Source organism: Hesperophylax consimilis, chromosome 11, assembly GCF_061612785.1.
Source record: "Hesperophylax consimilis isolate HC1 chromosome 11, BYU_Hcon_1.0, whole genome shotgun sequence".
NCBI lineage: Eukaryota > Metazoa > Arthropoda > Insecta > Trichoptera > Limnephilidae > Hesperophylax > Hesperophylax consimilis.
The window spans coordinates 13068754-13096074 of record NC_142846.1 but is presented as its reverse complement, the minus strand read 5'-3'; the positions used below and the strand labels follow the sequence as shown (position 1 = coordinate 13096074).

At 42.6% G+C, this 27321-nt stretch overlaps 3 protein-coding genes across 4 annotated transcripts in view; all 3 read right to left on the bottom strand.

Annotated features, from left to right (window-relative positions):
- Positions 1-27321, bottom strand: part of LOC149419810 (leucine zipper putative tumor suppressor 2 homolog) — a 317696-nt gene that overhangs the window by 181725 nt on the left and 108650 nt on the right. The window lies entirely within an intron of this gene.
- On the bottom strand, positions 11056-12144 carry LOC149419812 (uncharacterized). The gene has a single exon (XM_089637551.1). It carries the CDS (start codon positions 12142-12144, stop codon positions 11056-11058), a length of 1089 nt encoding a protein of 362 aa, XP_089493677.1.
- LOC149419811 (uncharacterized) lies at positions 12191-17458 on the bottom strand. The gene is made up of 4 exons (XM_089637549.1): positions 17073-17458; positions 16177-16393; positions 15106-16126; positions 12191-15003 (listed from the first exon to the last, which is right to left on the bottom strand). Exons 1-4 carry the CDS (start codon positions 17456-17458, stop codon positions 12191-12193), a joined length of 4437 nt encoding a protein of 1478 aa, XP_089493675.1.

Sequence of the window (27321 nt, the reverse complement as noted above, 5' to 3'; positions counted from 1 at the left end):
TTATTATTTTTTTCGTGAATAATATAAAAATATTTTCAGAAGTTATAAACCAGATTTTATTCACTTTTTAAAATAGACAAAAAAAATCGTCAGGCCAAAAAAACTATTTTAAAATTACACATATTGAGCTTTTCATAGCGCAAAAAGGATTGAAATTATTTGATTGTACCTAGAGATTTAATTATTCATTTTCTAACGCTTTTGTTTAATTTGGAGGAGGGAGATTTCCCTATATCCTAATGGCTTATTTTCGAAAAAGTAGAAAAGTGAATAGGGGAGAGTATGGTATATCGTACCGGTCGGTAAATCGTACCACCTCGATATTTTTGCTACGGGTCACTATTTTTTAATCCTGGCAATACTCTGCCAACCGTTAGAAGCGTCATAGTTGTCCCGCCATTTTTATTTAGTATTGGATGATGCGTGCGCTGGCAGTGGATTATTTTTGTTTTTTCACAATCTTCATCTAATTTTTTCGGCTCCTGCGTAAGGTAATATTGTGTTCAAAGGTAGGTATGTTAGTTTTTTCTCAAATAAGGTTCACTTAGCATGTTTGTATTCTGCAATTCACTATTGCAAAATCATATTTGTCACCTGTCTTTACAATTTTTGTTGTCATTTTTTCATAAAAACTCAGAGTTTGTTAAATCGCACCGCAAGTGGTTTGATAAATCGTACCGGTACGATTTACCGTAATTTGTTAGTTGTTTTTAAAGTAAATTATTTTATAGTTTTAAATTCAAGAGTTTAGTGCAACAAACACCAGAGATTTCGTCAGAGTCTTTGTTGCGACCACCACCACCACTGACCTCGTCAGAGTCTTCCTTTTCACCACAAGATGCAGTTCAGAAAGTCGAATTGGGGCAAACGAATTCAAACGCGTCGACATCTTTTCAACCATCAATTCTTGAGATTTCTCCAATACCAAAGAACCAAGGAAAAAATAACACCCGCACGGCACAAAAGGCTGCTAAAATAACAGCAAGTCCGTATAAAAAGGACTAGAAGTTGCCGCTGATAGATGCTCAGCTGTCAAAATACCCAAATTAAAAATTGAAAAAAAAAGATTACTAAAACTGATAAAAATCCAAAAATTGCAGTAGTAGTGATAGTGAAGATGTTGACAGTATTGTCATTTTGAATGATTTGGATACGGATATTGATGATAACAATGAAAAAAACGTATGCCACCTATGCTTTGGCAATTATTTTGAAAAGGCAAGACCCCAAGGAGACTGGATCCAGTGCGTTCGTTGCCATAAATGGGTGCATGAAGCTTGCATCAGTAACCCAGTCATTTACGACACATGCATGCCTTAAAAATGTCCATGTTTTCTTCGATATAAATTGGAATAATGGTATAGGTACGATTTACCATACCGGTGGTACGATTAACCATACCGGTTCGTTAAATCGTACCGAAAACCATTTTTCATAAAACGTTTAATTTGAAAACATTCCAGATGCCTGTAAAATATGATTTAAATAAATATCGTACCCAATAAAATAAGTATTTATTTGAACCTAACTTCACTTCTCTAACCCATTTCAATCATACAATATTGAGAGTTAAGTGCGAAGTGGTACGATATACCATACTCTCCCCTATATGGTTTAAACGAGTAGGTATAACTTCAGCTGAATGTGTTTTGTGGTAGTTAACTTCCAACAGGAGATCAAAACATAACATAACACCAACTGTTCACAATTATTCTGGAGCCAATCTTTCATGAAATAGATCTGAATAAGATAGGCAAACTATCTACGTCACATCAGACAGAGATATTAATTAAAGATCCCGGATACCTGCGTAATTGGAAGTCAAACTTACCAGTCCCGGATTTACACTTAGACTGCTTTAGTTGGAGCCTTTGGTCTTAAATTAAAAAAAAGATTCCCACGAATATCACTGTATTTGTCTCAACTTCTAATTAAGGTAAAGCACTAAGCTGTAATGAAAAATAATGGTTTATTGGTTTGAAAATTATTATAAAACATTTAAATATTTGTGCCCGAACTTCGCAAAATAAAATCTATCATGCCAGGTATAAATATACAAGTAAAATAACAACTTTTCAGGTAGGCTTTTTCAAATTCATAAATTGTTAACAGTTCTATTGGATGATTGCGTGAAAAAAGACTAATTGCGAGTTATATTAATATAAATATATGTTTCAGATTTTTGTTTTTATTCTTCTTTATATTGTCAAAAGCTCATCGCCATCTACGTGAGGAGTATTATTGTTACACAACTTGCACCGTTGTCATTCGGAAATTATCGAAATAGTGACAGGTAATTTTCAAGTTTGAAGGGGGAAGCTTGAATAACAATTCGTATAATATACATAGTATATGTAAAAGGGAGTAACCTCCCTGGGAATCGTAATATAAATTTGAAGGGGAAGCTTGAATACCGATTTGTATAATATACATAGTATATGTAAAAGGAAGTAACATCTCCGGGAAAGGTAATATAAATTATTCAATATTAGTCATCATTCGATTACACATTTACTTCCAGACTGGAAATAAAGTAAAAGAGAATATTAAAAAAAAAATTGTAACCTTCGAAAATTGCAGCTCACCCGGAAGAGATATGCGCTCATATTGACGGTTTTTCAAGAATCTGGGTATCGATTCTCCAATCCAGGCCACTCGCATGCAGTGGTCGACGTTCTTATTTTTGAGTCTCTTCGAAGTTACATACTTACATTAGTCAAACGTCAAAAGTCATTCCACTCGAACAACGAGTGGGTCGAACCACTCGTTGTGCGAGTGGAATAACTTCGTCGAGAATCAAGGTCCTGAACTTTTGTCGAAGGCCTATCGAGTAGATACTTTTTAGTTGTACCTAATCATTATTGACTAAGTTATAATAATTATTATGAAAATGCGTTATAAATACGCATTTTTTAAAACATTAAATAAGAATATGCCTAATATTCAGAAATCACAATGAAAAATAAAACAGAAAAAGACACAGAAAATAGTAACGGTTGCAACTAGGAACTGAACGCTGATCCTTTGTCATCTGATATATTTTAAATTGACAATTTAATAAAAGATTAATTTTTATTTACTTTATTTTAATATCTAATATCATAAAATAATATATTACTTATGAATGGCACACCTCTGCTTTTAAAGATGAATCCTGCACTGTTGACAAGAAATACCCAGATGAGATCTGTCGGATTTTAAACAGTTTAGGAATTTAACACCTCGGGCGTTACTCGGAGAGGTAATATCCCTTCGACGTAGAGTACGACCATTCAACATAGAACTGAATTAGTATTTTCCACAAGGGTAAAACATCAGTGGCGTAGCAACCAACTGGACAGCTTTTGTCTAGTGCACAACATAGTTGCACCAGGGATCTGCAACAAACAATGAAAATTTCTATGTTGTTCAATGTTCTATATTACCTGGTTCATTTTTGGGTTATTACGCCGTATTGCGCTTTATACTTATATAGTCGACTTTTTGGACTACGTTACAGTATCTATCATCAGGGCACATTCATGGACGCAAAATTTTGCGCACAATAATGATTGACGCTTTAGACTGTTTGAAACGCTAACTAAAGGAGTGGAAAGTGAAACGCAGTAATTCAGGGAACAAAAATTACAACATTAAAAAAAAGCTTAAATGACACAAAAGGGAAGCAAGCGACACAAGAGACACAAAGTCCAAGCAAAAAAGTTATAACATAGTTTTGAGCCATAGTAAGACATTTTTTCTGAAATTATATAAATTAACCAAGAAAATGTCTACATCAGCACACTCTAACTTTATTTTTTGTTGATGCATAAGAAGTGTTTTATTTTAATAAAATATTATTTGATAATGTGAGCCTCACTGTGTGCTAGCCGTGCTGAGGCCACATTTTACATTTTTTATTTGACAAGTTGTGTATGTAAATAAAATGGACGGTGTTGAAATTATGTTAAAATTAAACGAAATGAAATATTAAGAAATAAAATAAAAGACAGAAAATACAGTGAAGAATTAAAAATAAATTATTTAAGGCAGTTATAAAACTAAGCAATATGTGTAGTTACATGGTCCGGTTGTGTTGTGTACTATGCAGGTATATTTAAGGCAGTTATGAAACTAAGCAATGTGTATAGTTACATGGTCCGGTTGTGTTGTGTACTATGCATGTATATTTAAGGCAGTTATGAAACTAAGCAATGTGTATAGTTACATGCTCCTGTTGTGTTGTACACTAAAATGGTATATTTTTTATTCTTTTAAGATAAATAATGTTATTATAATGCAGGTTGTTGTTTTTCTCTACAATGTATTCCACCATCGTTTACGCTATTTATTAAAAACTACGGTTATAAAACGTTAGGCCATATTTTTTTTTATTAGAAATAAGGGTTGACGATTTTTTTCTCTCAGAGTATGTCATAAATAGGCTTCCATTAGATAAATATCTCGATTTATCAAATAGTGAGGTTGAGGCCACTCTTTCGTCAGTGGCCTCAAATGTAAATAAAGATCGAAACATATTTTTACATCCTTGAACTTGACGTTATTTAATTTCCCAATGCCGTTTGATTACGAAACCGCCTGCATAATTTAAAATCGCCGGAGGAGTCAATGCCCAAGTCAGACGACTTTATTTGACTTTAAACTGGTTATTTTATTTTGGCATAACATTTATTGATATTGATGGGTCGTATATTATAACAGTTGACACTTCGATGCCTGAATAATGTAATTTAATGGACATTGTATATTCCGAGGCAATGAATAAAGTCGTTTGTTGTAAATAAAACAATATTAAAGAGTAATTTTATTAAGAAAATCGCAGTGGTGGCACGCAATTTAAAAAAAAATATTTGAAAATTATAATCAAATGCTTACTTTATTTTTTAAATGACAAGAGTCCTCATTGTACAGGGACTACGGCATCCCCTTTGGGGAATATTGTGAAAGGAATGTGAAACTAGCTATTCACATCTGACCACCAAACACGGATAATGCCATTTCCAGCAACACGCAATGTTTCGATTCAGATCGGAGTCAGCAGGGCGCCGCACAGTGGGCTGAAAATCGCCTTTCATAGAAATAGAGACTTGAATTTTCAAGGGTATTTTTTTGGCTAGGAATGGATTCTGCTGATCATTACTATGCTATAAAATTTCGTATGAAGCAATTGCGTGTAAAAATGAAGGAGTTATCATTTTTTTAAGAAAAAAATGTATGGCACTGACATTAAAAATGAGGCTATCTGTGGAATCATAAGGTTGGCCATTATATCCTTATACTCAGATATACAACTTTGTATTTTTTTGACATATATTTTTGACATATTAAAAATGAGGCTCGGAATATCTCTAGAATCATAAGGTTGGCCATTATATCCTTACACACAGATATACTGCTATTTATTTGTATTTTTTGACATACTTCGTATTGTGGCGCAACTTGCGATTTTTTTTTAAATCCTCTAAGATAAAAAAAACTTTTTTTTATGTTGATGATTCATTTTAATGCTTAAATGCTTTACATATGAGTATGCTTTGTCTAGTTTACCATATTTTATTGACACTTCAGGATTTAAAAAAAATTGCAAGTTGCGCCACAATACGAAGTGTGTCAAAAAAATACAAATAAATAGTAGTATATCTGTGTGTAAGGATAGAATGGCCAACCTTATGATTCTAGAGATAGCCTCATTTTTCATCAGATTGATCAGCAGAATCCATTTCTAGCCAAAAAAAATACCCTTGAAAATTCACGTCGATTAGTATGAAAGGCGATTTTCAGCCCACTGTGCGACACCACATTACATTCTGGAACGTGTCACAAATGTGGTATTTGTAAAAAAAACGATTATTTAATTTTATTATTATTTTCACATTTTGAAAAACTTTACAAGTGTCTTGTTTGAACACGTTCTGCGCTAATTTCCTTTTCTAATTCCAAATATTTCAATGGCAGGTACATCGCCTTAAACGCTGGCCACAGAGATTCTTAAAGTTCTTCCTACAGATGTTTTTTATATGTCCTCTCATTGGAAGGACGGCTATCGTTAGCGAAATATTTTTCACCCAGCAGTCTGCAGCCCGAAACTGAACCAATAATACCCACACGAGATGTCAAATCTTTTTCATCGGGGTTTTCCAAGGCGATGCACTACGTCGTGTAATATTTTAAATTGACCCGCTATCAATAACAACCCTTACGTAGATAGCGATAAGGTTTAAATTCCCGCTTAACACCATCCGCCTGTTTTGATTTATGCAAGAAAAAAACATGGCTAAAAAGTCCCTTTTATTTTATTTTGTGGATGTTCAGGTATAAATATTTAATTTTTTTCCGATCATTTTATAAATATCTTAATTTGCCACACTATGCAATAAAATTATAATCGAAAATGGGTTCGTAAGTAAGATATTTTGAACTTTTGAGCAGTTTTCATAGGCCTTATACATTATTTTTTTCTGGGCTTATAAAAAGACTTGTCTAAAAAATACTCGATCATTTTAAAGGCCAAGATGTATTCTACTCGCAGACCAAATTTTGAAACCAAAAACACATGATTTTGCATTACTACGTATGGCATCGCCTTAATTACTTCTCTCAATATTCACTTAGGTAATCTTATATTTTTGTCCCGAAAGTTGTGACAGAATTACGAACTATGTCTGAGAAAAAAATATTTCCACGAAAACTTTCTCTCTTACATGAAACATTTAATTTTAACTATCAATGGTTAATGATTTCACCGGTTCTTACAAAAAACCATTGTAATTATTTGTAAAAGATACCCAGTTTTTAGCGGCTTCCGTTTAAGGGTTATTATTGGCAATTTTACCGCCCGAAGGGGAGAAAGCATTCCACTTTTTCATTGCATTTTGACGACCTGTCGTAAATTGTCGACTTAACGCCGGTCTTTGGTCGGATGAAATGACGGTAAATACGACATTAATTAATGTTACAATTATTTTTGAATGGCCCACAATAATAATCTTGAACAAGACCCAATAAATTGATGTATTATATTGAGATGAGACATGAAGCGAAAAAATAGGTTCCGCTTTTATACCTCCAACTGACCTTCAACTGACCTCCAACTCTCTCAACGCTCTAATAGTGGAGCAAGTTTCGACCAAGTACGAAGTAGCGCCTCTAATTGTAGCTCTATGGCCCAATACAAATTTGTTCGGAATTTAAAGCAATGGCAATGATATGTATAGTATCCTGTCAAACAATACTTAGGAACCAAAATCGATGGTAGGAACTCTTAAAATATTCCAAGGATAAAAGAAAAACATTAAAATATATTGTGCATAAATTCAAAAAGTATTTTGATACGTTTCATTGATTCAGGTCTAGTAAAAATTTTATTTGAAAAACGAATTAAAGTGACGCGTCAGAGGGGATTCATTTGAAACTCGAGGAATTAATTGGTGTAGTTATTCATAATATTTTAATAATTTTCATGAAGGGGCCCGGATTACATGAAGGAGTAAAAATAGATACCGATGGCTGGTTCCACATATGAGCCGACTTACACAAAAACGAATCGAAGAAAGGAATCGTTCTAGTGAAGTCAACATCAACTGATCCCAAAGATGATAAATGTTCCTCTCGTGTTCGTCAAGTTTCACGAATGTGCACCGGGGTACCAGGATCCATGATGCTAGTTCCTTAGAGTAGGCTCTGTTAAATTACCTATAGAATAGACTCGGCATGCCTTCGTTGCACCTGTGTATCAGAGATGGCAATTGGCATGCAACGGATTGTTAATCAGACAGAACGACCTACTGTGAACAGAATTAAAAATAAATATACCTTATCCTATAGATAAGCTCTCGAGCAAGACGATGGTGAAATACCGTATGTGTGATACCTACTATAATGTCAATTTGGGAGGCGGGTTTGGGTACCGCTGCCCCGGGAACCGTTTATTGGATAACTAACACCTCTGCCATAGGTGACCCCAAGTGGTTGGCTATGTTTGGTGATTTAGCAGGGATGCCCGGGTTCACCGGGTAAGGTGTGCTCAGGATTCGCCTGACCACAACCCATCGCTTTGCGGCGCAGTGGAAGGGATATATTCATATGCCTATCTCTCCGGGATACACTTATCCCTTTATTCCTAATATCCCTTATACCTTTTACCTTCCCAGAACTTCCTTAAAAAAGAACTTCCACACAGCATCCCCAATATGACATAGGCCGTGAGGGAAATTTAAGGGTTAATATATACAATCATGCTTGTGAAGTGATGGAGGACTTAGCCAGCCGAGGAATTGAACACAATACGCCAATACGATGTCAACTTAGCCACTGAACGGTCAAATATCGGTTATATTTTATGACACAGCGTCCATAAAAATTTTACAATTTTCATTATTAGTAATATGCCAGCTTGAAGATTTGAATTAATGAAAAAATAAATTTGCTGCCTACTGGTATCAAATATCACTTTGTACTGTGTAGGCTTTTATTATTGAATTGCATCCTATTTCTACATGAGAATATATAAATAAGAAAATGATTTCTGCGAACTAATAAAAATAATACTGCACATATAGACAAAGCAATGACTGCACACAATTACAGTGAATCATAATTGTTGCATACGAGGAAAGTTCGATAATAATTGACAGTATACTCGAACTCCCGATTATCTGTAGACGATACGAAATGGGCGGATAATGAGGTAATGTGTTGTGTCAATAACAACACAATACGATATCCCTTCAGTGTGGGCGGCTCGAGGCGGATAACTGGGAAATATGATCACTTCCTCAATCACGGGTAATCGAAATAGAAGGATTTTTTTGGTGACTGCCATCTGTGTGTTAGAAGGCAAAGTACAATGCTTTCACATACAATTAATATAACACAACGCGATCAATGCAAGTATGCAAGAAAAATGTATGCCAACTTTTAGATATTTACATGTACATTTAACTACATGCAGGACACCGTGAGGTTTCTCTGAAGGTAAGCTTCATGATGTGTTTTGTAAGCATGTAGGCATACATTCAGCATACGATCGGGGTGTAAAAATAACCCGTTCCTAAAATGTTCCCATGCGGAAAAATCAACTTCATAATGGAATATTTCCATAATTCATATGTGCCTTGGAGCAGGTGGATGAGTTTGTGTATTTAGGGAAATATGTTTACGAGAGATGGGAAGGCTGACAGAGATATTGAAATAGTGCAACTCCATCAATGGAGGACTGAACACAGTTGGAGCTAACAAAAAAAAAATCAAAGTAGCGAAGTTAGCAGTCCATAATAGAGTGCTGGTACCTACCCTGATGTATGGAAGTGAGGCATGAAACTGGAAGAGAAAAGATGTAAGTTGACTAAATGCTGTTGAAATGAGATCCATGAGGCGTATGTGTGGCAAAACCATGTATTAAATGTGGAGATCCGCAAAGAGTGCAAGGCTGATGGAAGCGTAATGAGTAAGATTAAGAAAGGGACGCTTAGATGGTTTGGTAACGTAGAGCGAATGAGCGAAGAAAGGAGTGTAAGGAAAATATACGACGCAAATTCGAATGGTAGTAGAAGTCGGGGACGCCCGAGGAAGACATGGCTCCATCAAGTGAATCACATACTTAAGTCGGTCTATGTCAAGAGTCAGAATAATATAATAGTATGTATGAGACGATGTATGAATGTGAATGAGGCAAGAAGTGTGTGCCAAGACCGAGTTGTTTGGCGATCCTTCCTCTCTGCCTACAACTGAGGGGAAACAGCGTGATGGTTAGTTAGTTAGTTTCATATGTGTCTTCCGTTTATAATCCGGCGTACAAGAAATCAATGCAAAAGCATTTATTACAGATAATTATTGTACGGGACGGCACTGTAGTCGCCGGCCGCACAGACGATATAGCGGGAGTGGCCGGCTGGCCGCTTCGACGCCTTGGAAGGGAAGGTCGGGAAAAAGTAGGGAGAATGTTGAAAAAATGGAAAAAATGGGGAAAAATATGGGGAAAAGGAAAAATGGGGAAAAATGTGGTTAAAAATGGGGAAAAATTAGGATAGGGAAAATTGGGGAAAAATGTGGGAAAAGTGGGGAAAAATATAGGGAAAAGGGAGACATGGGGAAAATGTGGGAGAAAGGTATAAGGCAGGGGGAAGGAAGGTAGGGGGGAACCTGCGCCCTGACTAGGGACGCTTCGACTATTGTGAAAATGTTTTCTTCTTGATGAGCACCAGGGAGCCGGGTGAAAGAAGAAGGCCAGGTTGCAGTGAAGGTCCAGGGCAGGAGAGGCTTGAAGAAGGCAGTCAGGGGCAGTCCAGGAGAGATGTTGATGATCCGATCGTTGCTGGCTCTCTGCTGAATTGCACAAGTTGTCCGCCTTTTAAAGGACCAACGGGCCTAGCTCTCCCTTTGTTAGCGACAAATTCCGAGAATTATTTTTGGGTTCCCGGAATTTGTCACAGGAGAGAGCGCCGTTGTTGCGTAACTTGGAAGGGGATGATTTTGACTAGGTCCCTGACTGTTTCTCCAATCCACTTTGCCCGGGTCATTTTTATTCAGATACATTTTGTGAGTTTGCACATATTACAGAGAGAAAATATATTTTACAAGGCAGCTTTGCACAATATTTAATTTGTGCAAATTTACATATTAAAGAGAGAAAACATATATTTAAAAGGGGAAGATTTGCACAATATTCAATTTTGTGCAAACGGCAAGTTTTGTAAAGGAAACTGCGTTTGCACAATTTCAAAATTTCATGCAAATCTTCCATGTTTTGTACAGATGATAGGTATTTAATTTATAAGAGGGTGTTGGGGGGTCAAGCCTTTGTTTTTTGTCTATAATGATGACTGCTTGACCCCGTGGTTTTATTTATTAATCAGCAGATAAGATTTATAGTTTTACACAAGTGCAGATAAGATTACAGATTTTTATAGAGAGAATTTTGTTGCCTAAATTCGAATATGCGCAGAGGTGAGTTTGTAAAGGAACTGCCTCTGCGTAAATTCAGATTTATTAAAATTAATTTAAGTCGGTGGAGGTACGTCCGGTACAATTCTCCCCCCGGTGCAGTCACGGCTGCGCCTAGCGGTCCGGACGTGTAGGTCGGCGGCGTCCTCGACGTCCGGTTCCCCTGGGCCGCTGGGGGTTGTGGCTCCCATGCGGCATCCGTGGTCCGGGTGCTGTAGAGGGCGGCGCTGGTGCTGGTGCCGGTGCGGGCGCTGGTGCTGGTGCGGGGAGGATGAGGGCGAGTTTGACAGCAGGGCGGGTGTACGTTCCTGTGGCTGTTTGGACCCGGGCCGTCCTCACTTGGCCGTCGGCAGCTGGGATGGCCTCAACGATACGTCCGCGCGGCCAGCTGTTGCGTGGCAGCGCGGGGTCTAAGATGACCACCAAGTCTCCAGCTTTGAGGGGGTCAGTCGGGTGGTGCCACTTCTGTCGGGCACCCAGGGTGGGGAGGTACTCACGGAGCCACCGTCTCCAGAACATATCGGCGAGTTGTTGGCTGATACGCCACTGGCGACGGAGACATACCTCCTCCTCCTTGCTGTCGTAGAGTGACAGATGCGGGCGGTTCCCGGCAGACCCCATGAGAAAGTGATTCGGGGTGAGGGGCTCTTCGTCCCGCGGGTCGACAGAGACATGAGTCAGTGGCCGATTGTTGACCACAAACTCAGCCTCTGCCAATGCTGTGCGCAGGGTTTCCTCCCTTGGCGCCCTCTCCTTTAAGGTGGCGCTCAGGGCTCTTTTCACCGAGCGCACCAACCTTTCCCAGGCTCCCCCCATGTGGGGACTTAGGGGGGTGATGAAGCGCCACTCGATGCCCTTGGTAGCCATGGCGTCCGTCATCCTGTCATCCTGCTGCAGGGCTGCCGTGGCATCTCGAATTTCCGCGTCCGCACCACGGAAGTTTGTCCCGTTGTCTGAGTACAACACCTTGGGCTGACCTCTTCGGGCGGTCATCCGTTGTAAGGCCATAATGGCCGAGTCGGCAGACAGCGAGACCGCTAGCTCCAGATGGATGGCGCGGGTGGAGAGGCAGGTAAATAGGGCTCCATAGCGCTTCTCCCGATGTCTGCCGACGGTGACCTCCATTGGCCCGAAGTAGTCCAGTCCGCAGTGTGTAAAGGGGCGGACGTGGTGAGCCAGGCGGGTCGGCGGGAGAACCCCCATCAGTGGAGGAGAGGGCTTGCTCCGTCGTAAGCGGCAGGTGGGGCATTCATGGCTGATTTTCCTGCTGATGGTACGGAGGCGCAGGATGAAAAAGCTGCACCGGATCTCGCACAGTTTTCTCCGTGCTTGGATGGTCCGCCTTTTCATGGTAGTGGCGGATCAGCAGTCGGGCGTATGGATCGGAGCCATCCAAGATCACGGGGGTCTTCGCCACGCTCGTGCTTCCAGTGAGCTCCCTCAGCCGTGAGCCCATCCGCAAAATGTCATCAGGTCCGAGGAAGGGGGCCAAACTGACGAGACGACTGGCGGCAGGTAGCGCCTGGCTGCGACGGATGGTGTGCAGGTCAGTGGAGAAGGCGTCTTCTTGGGACCTTCTCACCCATCTGCGCTCAGCCTCCGTCAGCTCGTCTGCTCGTAAGGAGCCTTCAGGGGGTCGGCTTGGGCCCGTCCGACAGCGCCTGATGAAGCGTAGCACCCACGCTGTAGCCCGGATCAGCCGGTGCCATGACGAGAACCTCTCGACCAGAGGTAGGGCCTCTCCGGCTGTGGTGATGTGCCCGACGTAGTGTCGGGGCCGGGTCTCGAGGGTCTGGTCGTCTGGCTTTGTGAGGGTGCGCTCCTTTGGCCAGTCGCTCTCCGGTGTGGTGAGGAAGGCGGGGCCGTTGAACCATCTTCCTTGGAGTGACAGGTCGGGCAGCTCCAAGTCCCGTGTGCCGATGTCGGCCGGGTTCTGCTTGGTGGGAACCCACCTCCAATTGGCTATGGAGGTGAGTTCATCTATTTCGCCCAACCTGTTGGACACGAACGCAGAGTACGTGCGCGGATCGGTGCGTAACCAGCACAGCACTGTGGTCGAGTCCGTCCAGAAGATGGTTGAAGCTATCCTCGCTTGGCTCTCCAACCGGATGGTTCTGGCCAATCTGGCCGCCATGAGTGCGGACTGCAGCTCAAGGCGGGGTATGGATAGCGGCTTGAGAGGTGCCACCTTACATTTGCTGGCGATGAAGGTGGCTTTTAGGGTGCCCTGCACTTCCTCCACGAAGTAGGCGACGGCACAGCAAGCTTGCTCCGAGGCGTCGCAGAAGAGGTGCAGGGTCACGCTGCTTGACCTCTGTCGGAGCGACCGTCGTGGGATGGAGACGCTGCTTTCCTGGAGCAGGCTCATCCAGTCCCTCCAGCGTTCAGCGTGCTCCGAGGTGATGTGGTCGTCCCATCCAACGCTCGAACGCCACACGGCTTGCAGTAGGATCTTCGACCGTATGGTGAGGCAGGAGACGAAGCCCACCGGGTCGAAGATCTTCATCACGATGGAGAGGAGCTGCCGCTTTGTAGGCCGTGTGGCTTCCTCTAGACTGGCCGCTTCCAGGAAAGTGTAGATGAAGCGGTCGGTAGATGGGTCCCACACCAGTCCCAGGACCCTCTCGGTCTCACTGCTCCCGCTGCTGATAGCTACCGTGGAGGTGGCGCGGTCTTCAGGGGGCACATCGGCGATGGCGTCCAGGCTGTTTGAGGCCCAGTTCGTAAGGTGGAACCCTCCCTTTGCAAGGAGGGCCCTTACGTCTCGGACTAGGGCAGCAGCTTCGTCAGGGTTGTCCACTGCGTCCAGGTAATCGTCCATGTAAAACCGTGAACGAATGGCTGCTGCGGCGGCCGGGTACTGGTGCTCGTACTGACCGGCCACCCTGTCCCGCACGTACTGGGCACTGCTGGGCGAGCAGGTAGCCCCAAACATCATGGACGCCAGCTGGTAGGTGTCCGGCTGTTGCCGGTCCGGCGACTTCCACAGGTAAAGTTGCGAAGACTGGTCCTCTTTCCTGATTTGGATCCTCAGGAACATCTCCTGGATGTCGGCGGCGATGGCTATACCGCCTTCCCGGAATCGGAGGATGTTCCCCAGGAGAGAGGACAGCAGGTCAGGGCCAGTGAGCAGTTGGTCGTTAAGTGACGTCCCTCGGCATCGGCTGGCGGCGTCGAACACAACCCTTATCTTCCCTGGTTTGTTCGGGTTGGTGACGGCGAAGTGGGGAAGATACCACTTCCGTGGGGCAGGGAGCGACGCCTCATTGGGGGAGAGGCGTCTGGCGTAGCCTTTGGCGACAAGCTGCGTCATTTTGTCATTGTACGCCGCTGCCAGGGTTGCGTCCGCTGCGAGCTTTTTCTCGAGGGACTGGAGCCGCTTCAGCGCACACTGCCGGTTGTCGGGTAGTGTGGCGTCAGGGTGTCTCCACAGGAGGCCAGTTTCCCACCGCCTAGAAGGTAGGGGGCGGGTGGTTTCTGCCATTAATGCCATGGCCTTTGTGTCCATGGCATTGACTCTCGCCGCAGACGTGACGCCGAGGGAGTCGACGGCAAAGTTGGATGTTACCAACTCCCTCAGGCGGGCATCTGCAGCGGTCTCCGACTGGAGGGCCAGTGTGGTAGCTGGCCCGTCATTGCTGAGGCTCGAGCCTCCGTGGGCGATCCACCCCAAAGCGGTCCGTGACACTATTCGAGTAGTGCTATTCTCACGGACCTCTCTTGACACGATAAGGTGGGCATTATCCTGCCCGATCAAGAGTTTTGGGGTGACGCGTCTTCCAGGAACGCGCTGCTCCGGCAGGCTCAGGTCAGCTACTGTGTGGGCGGTGATGGTGAAGGTGGGCTCCAATCCAGCGCCCCGGATCGTCAGCTTCACGCGTTGGGAGCGGGCGTCGGAGGTGCACATCCCCTTCGCCCCGTGCAGCCGCAGACTGTGGACTGGGCCGCGTGCGCCGATCTGCGTTGCGGTGTCAGCGTCGATGAGGGTGATGGTGGATCCCTCATCCAGAAGAGCGAACGTTGACACTTCCCCGTCCGTGGGGCCCCGCAACACAACCGGCACTATTTTTAACAGCACGCGGCTGTCCACTGTCTGGCGTCAAAGGTTTACCTCCGCGACCGTCTCCCGGTGGAGCAGCCGATGATGCGGGTAGCGGCACTCACCCACACCACACCACACTGTCTCCTTGCAGTCCCTGGAGTGGTGCGCCTCCAGGCACTTGCGGCACAGATTGTTAGTACGCACTGTCTCCCACCGGAGGGAGAGCGATTTCGCAATGAATTCGCGACACTCCCGGGTTCTGTGTGGCTCACCGCACTGAGCGCACGCACTTTTCACTTTGTTTTTGTTTATTGTTCTCACTACGGGTGGTGGTGGGCGGTTGGCCTTCCCCTCTGGCGGTGTGGCCACAGCGTTGGCCAGCACATGTTCCCGGCGCCCTTTGCCGGATCTCAAGGGATCCACCATCCCGCTGACCGGGATCACGCCGGCGACGCCCCTCAGAAATGCTGCCAACTGGAGGATGGTGGACTGGGTTGTTTGCCCCAGCATCCGCAGCTCCAGCAGCCAGGCCATCCTTAATGTGCATGGCATCTTGGCAGTGATGTCGGCCAGCAGGGCGGGGTTGGTGAGGTAGCCTCCCGTCCTCAAATCCCGCAGGGAAGCCACCAGGTTCTGGATTGTCCCGGAGAAGTCAGCAATCTCCTCCAAGGTGGCTTCGGCAGACAGGAAGGGCAGCTTCCTCACCTTGTCCAGCATAAGGTTCGCTATCGAACCCGATCCGCCGTACCGCTCCTCCAGGGTCGAAATGATTTCGGGCACACGGTCTGGGTTCAGTAGGAGCGAGTATACGTTTTCCCTCGCCTTCCCCTTAAGCGCACGCTGCAATCGTATAAGATTCTCGCTCAGCGTGAGCTTGCAGGTCGAGGTGGATTGCTCGTACTGCGCAATCCAGGCCGGCCATTCGAGGGGGTCGCCTGAGAATATGGGGAGGTCCTTGGCGGTGGACTGCCGGGCAATGAGGGCGGTCATCCGAAGGTCCTCCTCTACTGAGGGACGAGGGCTGTCCTGGGCACGCGTGGAGCGGATGGCGTCAGCCAGCAGGGTGCTCAGCTGTGCCAGGAACGGGTCGGCGCCTTGTCGGACCCACTCGCTGGTGTGATGGGCAGTCTCATCGGCGGTCGGCTGCGGGGGAAACAGCGGCGAGAAGCTCTGAGATGAGGCGCCAGGGTAACCGGCAGGTGGTGCGCCAGGGTAGGCACCAGGATGCGCTGCAGCGGGCGCAGCAGGGGGCCCGCCCCCAGGGTAGGCGCCAGGATGCGCAGCAGCGGGCGCAGCAGGGGGCCCGCCAGGGTGCACGGCAGGGTAGGCGGCGGGATGAGCACCAGGGGGCGCGCCAGGGTGCTCGCCAGGGCAGGCACCAGGATGTGCAGCAGGGGGTCCGCCAGGGCGCTCAGCAGGGTAGGCAGCGGGATGCGCACCAGGGGGCGCGCCGGGGTGCTCGCCAGGGCAGGCGCCAGGATGCGCAGCAGCGGGCGCAGCAGGGGGCCCACCAGGGTAGGCGGCAGGGTGCGCACCAGGGGCCGCACCAGGGTAGGCGGCAGGGTGCGCACCAGGGGCTGCGCCAGGGTGCTCGCCAGGGCAGGCGCCAGGATGCGCAGCAGCGGGCGCAGCAGGGGGCCCGCCAGGGTAGGCGGCAGGGTGCGCACCAGGGGGCGCACCAGGGTAGGCGGCAGGGTGCGCACCAGGGGCCGCACCAGGGTAGGCGGCAGGGTGCGCACCAGGGGCCGCACCAGGGTAGGCGGCAGGATGCGCACCAGGGGCCGCACCAGGGTAGGCGGCAGGGTGCGCACCAGGGGCCGCACCAGGGTAGGCGGCAGGATGCGCACCAGGGGCCGCACCAGGGTAGGCGGCAGGGTGCGCACCAGGGGCCGCACCAGGATAGGCGGCAGGATGCGCACCAGGGGCCGCACCAGGGGCCGCACCAGGGTAGGCGGCAGGGTGCGCACCAGGGTAGGCGGCAGGATGCGCACCAGGGGCCGCACCAGGGTAGGCGGCAGGATGCGCACCAGGGGCCGCACCAGGGTAGGCGCCCAGGTGGGTGCCAGGGGGGTCCGCCCCTGGCAGGTACTGCGTCGCGGTGGGGAGGGCTGCGAGCAGCACAGCGAGCTGCCTGCTCATTGTCCGGTTCGCCTTCCGGAGCTGCCTGACCGTGTCCTCTGTTGTGATTGAATCCTCCTCTGCATCGGAGGACGGTGCGCTGTCAGGGCCGGCAAAGTGAGTGTCAGCAGGGCTGGCAGCGCGTGGGGCGGCAGGTCCGGCAGGGTCAGGGCCGGCAGGGCCGGCAGGGTGAGGGCCGGCAGGGTGAGGGCCGGCAGGGTGAGGGCCGGCAGGGTGAGGGCCGGCAGGGTGAGGGCCGGCAGGGCCGGCGGGGTGAGGGCCTGTCACCAGCTCCACGTCGGGTTGTGAATCTGGGGTGGAGGCTGAAGCCTCGCGGCCACTCCGCAGGGACGGCATCTTGGGACGTCACTGGAAGGCGTGAAGGAGTGAAGGCGGGGAAAGTGGGGAAAAATATGTTCTCTTCTTGATGAGCACCAGGGAGCCGGGTGAAAGAAGAAGGCCAGGTTGCAGTGAAGGTCCAGGGCAGGAGAGGCTTGAAGAAGGCAGTCAGGGGCAGTCCAGGAGAGATGTTGATGATCCGATCGTTGCTGGCTCTCTGCTGAATTGCACAAGTTGTCCGCCTTTTAAAGGACCAACGGGCCTAGCTCTCCCTTTGTTAGCGACAAATTCCGAGAATTATTTTTGGGTTCCCGGAATTTGTCACAGGAGAGAGCGCCGTTGTTGCGTAACTTGGAAGGGGATGATTTTGACTAGGTCCCTGACTGTTTCTCCAATCCACTTTGCCCGGGTCATTTTTATTCAGATACATTTTGTGAGTTTGCACATATTACAGAGAGAAAATATATTTTACAAGGCAGCTTTGCACAATATTTAATTTGTGCAAATTTACATATTAAAGAGAGAAAACATATATTTAAAAGGGGAAGATTTGCACAATATTCAATTTTGTGCAAACGGCAAGTTTTGTAAAGGAAACTGCGTTTGCACAATTTCAAAATTTCATGCAAATCTTCCATGTTTTGTACAGATGATAGGTATTTAATTTATAAGAGGGTGTTGGGGGGTCAAGCCTTTGTTTTTTGTCTATAATGATGACTGCTTGACCCCGTGGTTTTATTTATTAATCAGCAGATAAGATTTATAGTTTTACACAAGTGCAGATAAGATTACAGATTTTTATAGAGAGAATTTTGTTGCCTAAATTCGAATATGCGCAGAGGTGAGTTTGTAAAGGAACTGCCTCTGCGTAAATTCAGATTTATTAAAATTAATTTAAGTCGGTGGAGGTACGTCCGGTACAATTATGAAATGAAATGTTTATTATCGGAAGGTCTGGATAAAACTTCCGGTTAAAAAAAATTATCCCTGAACGTTCATTTGAAAAACGTATTTGCATTTTTTTTTTTCAGTGAATACGAGTTTATGAAACTGTTTTGTTAATTTCCTTGAAATAATTTATTCCATTTTAAATCCTATTATTTGAGTCCAGGATACAAATTCTACAAATATCCCGTTAACTTTTCTACGAATTCGCATAAACACTTCACTAGAACTACGAATGCTAACTTTTCAAATGCCAAGGACTTAGATCTATGTCTTACAATTATTCATGAGACAAATTAGAGCGGTGTTCTGAAGAATAAAAGTAGCCAACAAAATGAAAAAAAAAGAACCAGCCAGGAACCCTTTTTATAAAAATATAGATTTACCGCAATTTCACTTAACTAACTAATCATCATACCGTTTCCCCGTAGCGGTAGACTGATACGATGGACCGCTAAATAACTTTGTCTTGGCATACATTCCATGCTTCATTAACATTTATACATTGTCTCATACATCTCCTTCTGTTATTCCTACTTTTGAAATTACCCGATTCAAGTATTTGGTTCATTTGATTGTGTCATGTCTTCCCTGGGTGTCTTCGACTTCTTTCACAATTCACATTCGCGTCTTGTATTCTATTTACACTGCTTTATGCGTCGCTTTCCTAAACGTCTAATCTAAGCGTCAAATCTTCGCATTTCTCGCACGACTATATACGGTCTTAACACGCATGCGCCTCTCTGATCTCATTTCTAGAGCATTCGGTCTATTGTAGTTCCCCGGGGTGATACTGAAAGTGTCTTCCACTCTGGGACGTGCCGCAAATATGTTGTGTATTATTTTTAATGAATTAATGACGAAATAGCAATAATTAAATTTACCTTATCCCTCGGCCACGAAATAAATATCAGCTAAAGCCTTTTCAAACCAGGTCTCGATTTTGAATAGTAGTCTTTTATCAGAGCGATACTGAGAGTATCTATTACTCTTAAATGTATCGATGAGCTTCAAGTTTAAGTGTACATATTCACACATATTATAAATGTGTGACCAGTAGCTCCACACATTCACAAGATTTTCATGTCATAAATAAACAAAAAATATTAGTACGACAGGTTGGTTTTTTCAAATGACGAATCTTGATGCAGTTACGTAATATACGATTGAGAATGGTGACATAAATAAATCTTATTAGCTGGAATACTGTGACATACATACACGTAAAATACGTCAGTGGTAAATAATGATTACATGTAAAACAATCTCCAATGTATGGATGGCTTTACAAGCAAAATATTTGGTGTTGGGACTGGTGGTATAAAAATATCTGTTGTTGGGACTGGTGGTATAAAAATATCTGTTGTTGGGACTGGTGGTATAAAAATATCTGTTGTTGGGACTGGTGGTATGAAAATATCTGTTGTTGGGACTGGTGGTATAAAAATATCTGTTGTTGGGACTGGTGGTATGAAAATATCTGTTGTTGGGACTGGTGGTATAAAAATATCTGTTGTTGGGACTGGTGGTATGAAAATATCTGTTGTTGGGACTGGTGGAATAAAAAAAATAAACTGTGATCTATTGTTACTCTGAGCGTATATGTACCATTGAGAAGGGTTTTACAAAGTAATTTAAGAAGCAGGGATGGTACCATGATATATTTTTCAGGTTTTGAGACAAGCGAAATTAAATTACGTAAGCTGGCATAGTGATATAATAAAAAGGTTAAAATAAAATAATGGAAGAAGCCGGGAGAGTGTTAATTAGCTAAAATCTGGCCTGAGAAAGATGACAAATTTTTGCGAGAGAGCGGGACAGTGTCACATACAACTTACATTTGACGGCCTCCGTGGTTGGGTAAGTTGGGTAAGGCTCGCAACTAGCAAGCTGGATGTCGCTGGTTCAAATCCCAGCGAACGCAAGTAAAATTTATTTGATTCACTTGTGTTATTTCATAAATAACTAATTTAACGTAATATATAGTATATTGTAACACGTTCCAGAGTGGAAGATACGCTCAGTATATATATCGCCCTGGTGTAAGACCACCATTCAGAATTGAAAGATTGGTTGAAATGGCTTTGGCCGTGTTTGGTGAATAGATCTGAATAGTCAGGTACTTATCCACCTTATTTTCCCCCATCTCTTTCCCCTCCTCACTACCTTCAACCTCACAACATACACCAATTGGGGATGTCATAGTCTCACTGCCTCCAGACGATCGGGAGCAGTTGGGACTCCTGTGCGGTTTCACATAAATAAAATATATATATATATATATATATATATTCAATTATAATATCCAGCATTCAAAGCAAGTTATACAGTATAATGTAGAAATCTTACGATAGTGTCAAAACCAGGTTAGTGAGTAATTCATAATATCTGGGATAATTTACAGGACACCTCTTCAATAGAAGCCTCTAAGGATTATTGTTTCATATTAAAAAATATACATATAATATATATCTACGTATTTAAATATCACGTAATTTGGTGCGTTAATATATAATTAATATAACCTTTGGTACATGCGGAAATATTTCTAAAAACTTATTTAACTTGCCAAAAAATAACCAAATGAAAACCAGAACAAGTTGCACACGTTTAAAAGTGTCACTTATTTATTCAAATTTAGAAGTGGGAAGCTGCTTCCATATTCAAAATGTAAAATAAATGTCCTCGAGACACATGAGACATCTCTGCCACCATCACACAAGATACAAAATATATTATTCAAACACATAATACGCTAAGTATTCATGTAATGCGGTTTGATGAACCCGATATATTCATTGACTTAGCGAGCAAAAAACGGTTTCACAAAATCCAAATACGGGGCAAAGTAATCAATGAAAATTATAATATATTTTATTATATTGTATAACGAACCATTCATCTTTAAAACTGATGAGAATTTATAAGCATCATGAGTCCATTGACACAAAACGTTGTACCAATCCCAGGATGTTGCACCAAATGAAATATTTACGGGGAAACAAATAATGTTGAGTAAAACAGCATTTAAATGTATATTAAATCCGCAGAGCAAGCCTTGACAGAAACCATTTCCATCAAGACCTGACGCCGTCTTTGAGGAGGTGGGTTGAGGATCTTTTTGACGAAAGAATGGACTGAACTATGGGTCTTGTACATACCTAAGTTATAGGAGGGAGGAAACACCTGAATGAACCGTTCAAATGTCCATGTGGAAAATAAAAGTGTGCCCAAATGTTGGGCAAGCATTTCACATGTGTCCCGGCAGCACTGTACGTGCCGAAGGGATTAATAACGCTAGTTCTTTGGGGTATCTTCCATTCTTCTTCTTTGCATGGCTGGGGATAGTTTGTGGAGGTCAAAGTGAGATTTTGGGGTTATTGAGCCAGTCGACGGCAACGGTAGTCACTTTGTTCAGCAAAATGTGCCTCCGGGGAATTGATGACGTGGACATCCTTCTCTGTGTTCTGTTGTTTGAATATGTTCAAATTCCCACAATTCAGAATCTTAAATTACACAATAATCTTAAATGCTTTTTCATGCTCGAAATACTCCAATTTTTTCGTTAATTCCCTGAAGCAAGCGTTCAAAGATGGTTTGAAAGGGAGATATGTAAATACGAATGTTAGAGGGAGTGCGCTAATATTAAAAAACGAAAATGGTGAAAATATGTAATAAATGACGACTCATTTGAAATAGAACAAAAATCTCTCGACAAATGCTTTAGTTGTATTTAAAGATACACTGCAAATTTTTTCATGCCTATAAAACATATTAAGGGGGTATTTCACTATGTCGGGCTAAATATCTGACTAGCTATCCGTTGGATGGCTTTAAAGATCAGAATAACTTCGCTATTCAACGGCGACCGTGTCACCATTGTTTCCGAGCTTCCGGATAGATAACACTCGAAATAGTATGGCAACATCGCAAAATGTTTGCAGTTACTCCATCTACTGCCACGGCTGTCATGCGTCACAGTCCGCACACCGCAAAGTGTGCATTTTTTGGTTATGTTATGTTGATTATCAGGTCAGTATAGATAGATTCGTGTCGAATTACTACATTGTTTCTTATTTTGAACACAATCAAATAATTCAGGATGGATCATACAAGCATTCAAATTCATTCAAAAAAATTCGACTCACTTCTCCGCTGTCAAACTCGGAATGTTTTGACGCCATCTTTGATTCGAAGAATAGCGCCTAACGTGAGGTTCGAGCACTGATTAGTCAAATCGAACTTTAACCCGAGCGTTAGCGTTATTCAGATATAGTGAAAACGAAAAAATGACTAATCGCGGATTAGTGCTTAGTCAGAACATAATCAGAGATAGTGAAATACCCCCTAAGTAACGGAAAAAAACGTGTTTTTAATCATTTTCGGAGCTTACTTTGTGATTTTTTTTTATCGAGGGAATTTCATATAATTAAAGTTTCGGCATAACAAATATTTAGATATTTCTTCAAAAATAATTAATTTTGAACTTAAAAACTTAAAAAGAGAAACTTATTAACCCAATTTCTACCGATTATGAGTTATAATCGGTAGAAATTGGGTATGCGGGGGCCACTATCAAATGGATTTCCCGTTTCTGCATAGAGTCAAGAGTTTGTTTAATGTATTTTGGGACTCCAGACCAGAAGTAATTGCCAAACTCATCAATGAAGCATACTTGCCATTTGTACAGGGTCAGGAATTTTTTGTACTATTTCGTGCTTAATTATAAATTAAAAAATTAAAGTTTCGAGACGCTAGGTTCAATGGGTCATACAGATATAAAAGAATTTCACGGATCGTGTAATTATTCGCGGCCCACGTAATTATAAGTTATTAATAACCAATTAGAAACATAGGTACTTAAAGAAATATTCCGATAATCTGGACAAGTGCCCTTTCGCGATCAAAGCCACATCCATCCTTGGCATTTACAACCAATTATTGCAAAGGAAACCGTACTTCCCATAAATAGTTCTTACAATGAATAGAAAAATGACGGAATAAAAAAAAATGTGTTACGTTTTTAAATATTGCTTTGACTAGGATAACTTTGCGGACAGCAGTGTCACTAAATTATATTATATTGGAGACACCAGTGCAAAATGTTATCCTAGTCCAAGCTATACATAAAAGATGTGTTACGTTTTTAAGTATAGCTTTGACTAGGATAACATTGCGGACAGCAGTGTCACTACAGTATATTATATTGGAGACACCAGTGCAAAATTATTCTGTGGTAGCTGGCTTTCTTCGGAACAAGTAAATTAGATATGAATGTTATTTTAAATGGCTCTACAAATGATTATTATATCATTCAATAAATATAAAAAAGGAATTTGTTTACAGCAGGCAATCAATTTAAAAAGTATTCAATGTCAATGAATGTGAAAGCTGTACGAAAATATTAAACATTTCTGTTCGAAGAATTTGTTTTTGCAAAACCTGGCGGTTTCAATTTCTCTTTTGGCCGCTAGATTCTGTCTGAGTGTGTTCAATATTATGTCCGGAATTTTAACTCCGCTGCGTCCCCTTCATTTATTCCACCGTTAGAAAAAAATATGATCTTGACTTATTATTATTATTTCTTCCCATTAAAAATGACGGAATGGTTGAGATTTGAGGTTTTAGTCATTTTTATTTATAGTCCATATTTATTTTAATTGTAAAGGCTGCCTATTTATAGAATGCTGAATTTGTAGCTAAAATATTTGATGAATTTGATCAAATTGTAATCAAACCTAAAGCGTAACGGTCATGCTGTTACATTGTATGTTATGTTGTATTAAAAATTGATTGAATGCTGAAACGGGTTGATGTTCTCCATTAGCATGCATTATTTAATTTTTTAATTTTATTTGAAACCGTCCAAGAGTCCCAACTTGTGAAGCCAACCCAAGAAGGTGGGAAAGAATCTAGCTATTCAGATTTGGTCACCAAACACGGTCAAAATCATTTATATCATTTTGTTTCAGTTTTAAATGGTGATCTTACACCAATGCTATACTCAGAGTATCTTCCACTCAGGAACGTGCCGCGAATACAGTATATATTATTTCAAATGAGTAATTTCTGAAAGAATACAAATTAATCAAATAAAATTTACTTGCGCACACCAGGATTTGAACCCGCGACCTTGTTAGTCGAGAGCCTTACCCCTCGACCACGTAAGCCGTTATACCTACCATGAACTGTGTACAAAAACAAAAAAATTTACAAACCAAATTATATAATTTATTCCAATACTTCTCCGCATAGATATCACGTAGTTATCATAACAGATAATGAAGATGTTATCAAGTAAATTTATTCCAAATCACTAAAAGAGTACTGTAAATGACGAATATTTATGATTTCTCGCTCTGCTTCCATATTATGCAATGTTCTTTGTTTAACAGTTATTTCGATAACTGTTCTGTTATCTTCGTTTCAGACTATACTTTTGAACAATGGTTCAATCATAAGAACTAAAGATGCAGCCCAGCGAAGCGTATATTCAATTAATAATTCAACTTCTCATTGTGATAAAAACTCCTCTGAGAGCAATTTATATTCATTAAGGTTATTGATATTAATTAATTAATTAATCTAACTTGAGATTTTCACTATCAAAAGTATTATCGTGATTAATTTTTACTACGTGTTGCGCTTCCTACTTATTTAGAAAAAGTTTGTGTCCATCATTATGTCCGACAACTGCCGTGATAATGGACACTTTAATGCTGTACGAAGCTTTAACTAAAGAAGGAGAAGTTGAAGGAGAAGTTAGTTTTATTTCATTATTTTTTTTATTATTTCGCAATTTACTCATTTAATGTAATATATATTTTATCTGCGGAACGTATCAGAATGGAAGATACTCTCAGTATCGCCCTGGTGTAATACCACCTTTCAGAATCGAAACGTTGCTTGAAATGGCTTTGGCCGTGTTTGGTGACCAGATCTGAATAGCTAGCTAATTCCCCACCTTACTCTTCTCCATCTCCTCTTCACAGTACATTTAGCGTCTAAAGATACCCCAATTGGGGATGCCATAGTCTCACTGGCTCCTGACGGATTCACACAAAAAAAGAGAAAAAAAGTGACATGAGCTATTTGCATTCTGATATATTTGGTCATGATCTCACGCGACACATTCTGAAGCCACTTAGACTATGTCATCCCCAATCTAATGTTGTGAAACTAATAGAAGAAGTGGAGAGGGAAAAGAGATGGTGCTTTGTTTATCCTTATCTGCATAATTTGATCACCGCTCAAGATCCCCAACTTCCCGGAGCAACAGAAACCATAAGATCCGCAATTCGGCCTATATGTTGTGAAATCTACAGTCAGTAATGAGCCAATGCCATTTCATGCAACAATTTGGGTACCGCGCCCTGGGAATCATTGGGTAGCCAAAACCTCTGCCATTGGTCACCCCAAGTGATTCGCTGCGTTTGGCGATTTAGCAGGGGTTCCCGGGTTCACCGGGTGAGATGTGATCTGGATGCGCCTGCCCGCCAACTGCGTGGCGTGCCAGATCGGGAGAGGCTAGTTTGGGGATACTCTTTGACCTCTCCAACTGGTCTTTCGACTCATCGCCACGCGCCGCAGTGAGAGTGATATATTCATATGCCCGTCACTCCTGGACACACTTATCCCTAGATTCCTACCCTACTCTCATACCTTTTATCTTCCCAGAACTTTCTCTCGTTCATTTCCTTAAAAAAGACCCTCCACACAGCATCCCAAAATATGACATCGGTCCTGAGGGGACCTTAGGCCTCCTGTGTGTGCTTAATAATAATAATAATAATAATATTTATTTCAGCTGGACAGAGCGGTGTGTGCAATGCTCTGCCTGCCATAAAAGTTTACATTTCAGTTAATACATACATAAAAAGAAAATCAATAAAGAAATAAATAAAAATAATAAAAAATGAATACATTGATGAGAACATTAGGACTTTATGGTGGCTTGAGTGAAATTCTCCATCTATGGTGTAGAGGCGCTCCCTGCCACTGGGCAACGGCCTGGACAAGAGTGTTGTCCGATCTCTGGTAGCGCTGACTCGTCCCGGCTATTCTGTGGCGCATTAAAGCAGCGAACCCATGCACCCTTCCTTCCGTGAACATCTGTGAGGCGCTACATCGCTAGGGGAGGCCAAATAGGGCTCTGCCGATTAAGCCGATGCACTACGTCGTGTAATATTTTAAATTGAGCCGCTATCAATAACAACCCTTACGTAGATGGCGATAAGGTTTAAATTGCAGCCTAACACCATCCGCCTGTTTTGATTTATGCAAGAAAAAAACATGGCCAAAAAGGGCCTTTTATTTTATTTTGTGGATGTTCAGGCATAAATATTTTTTTTCGATCATTTTATAAATAACTTAATTTGCCACATTTTACAATAAAGTCATAACCGAAAATGGGTTTCGTAAGTAGGAGATTTTGAACTTTAAAACAGTTTTCATAGGCCTATACATTATTTTTTTATGGGCTTATAAAAAGACTTATATAAAAAAATACTCGATTATTTCAAAGGTCAAGATGTATTCTACTCGCAGTATTTAATTAAAGCATCTGAAACATTTCTAGGCGACCAAATTTACAAACCAAAAAACATATGATTTTACATTACTACGTATGGCATCGCATAAAACGAACGGTGGTCTCTCACCAGGGAGATATTTAATGTACCTACCAATCTGGAAGATGCTGCAAATATTTAAAACTTTTTTTTTCCAAAAAAAATCGATCAAAAGGTTTTATATTATTTTTCCAGCTATCCGAGAGAAAAACAAAGAATAAAAATTGTTTCACATTGAAAAACATTATTACTTTATTAAAATGGCGTTGAAATTAATAAAACAATTATGATTTAAATAATTAAGAAACGTACTAATTATAATCCATTTTTGCCGACAACGCAAAGTTTTGCATCAATAGGATTTTA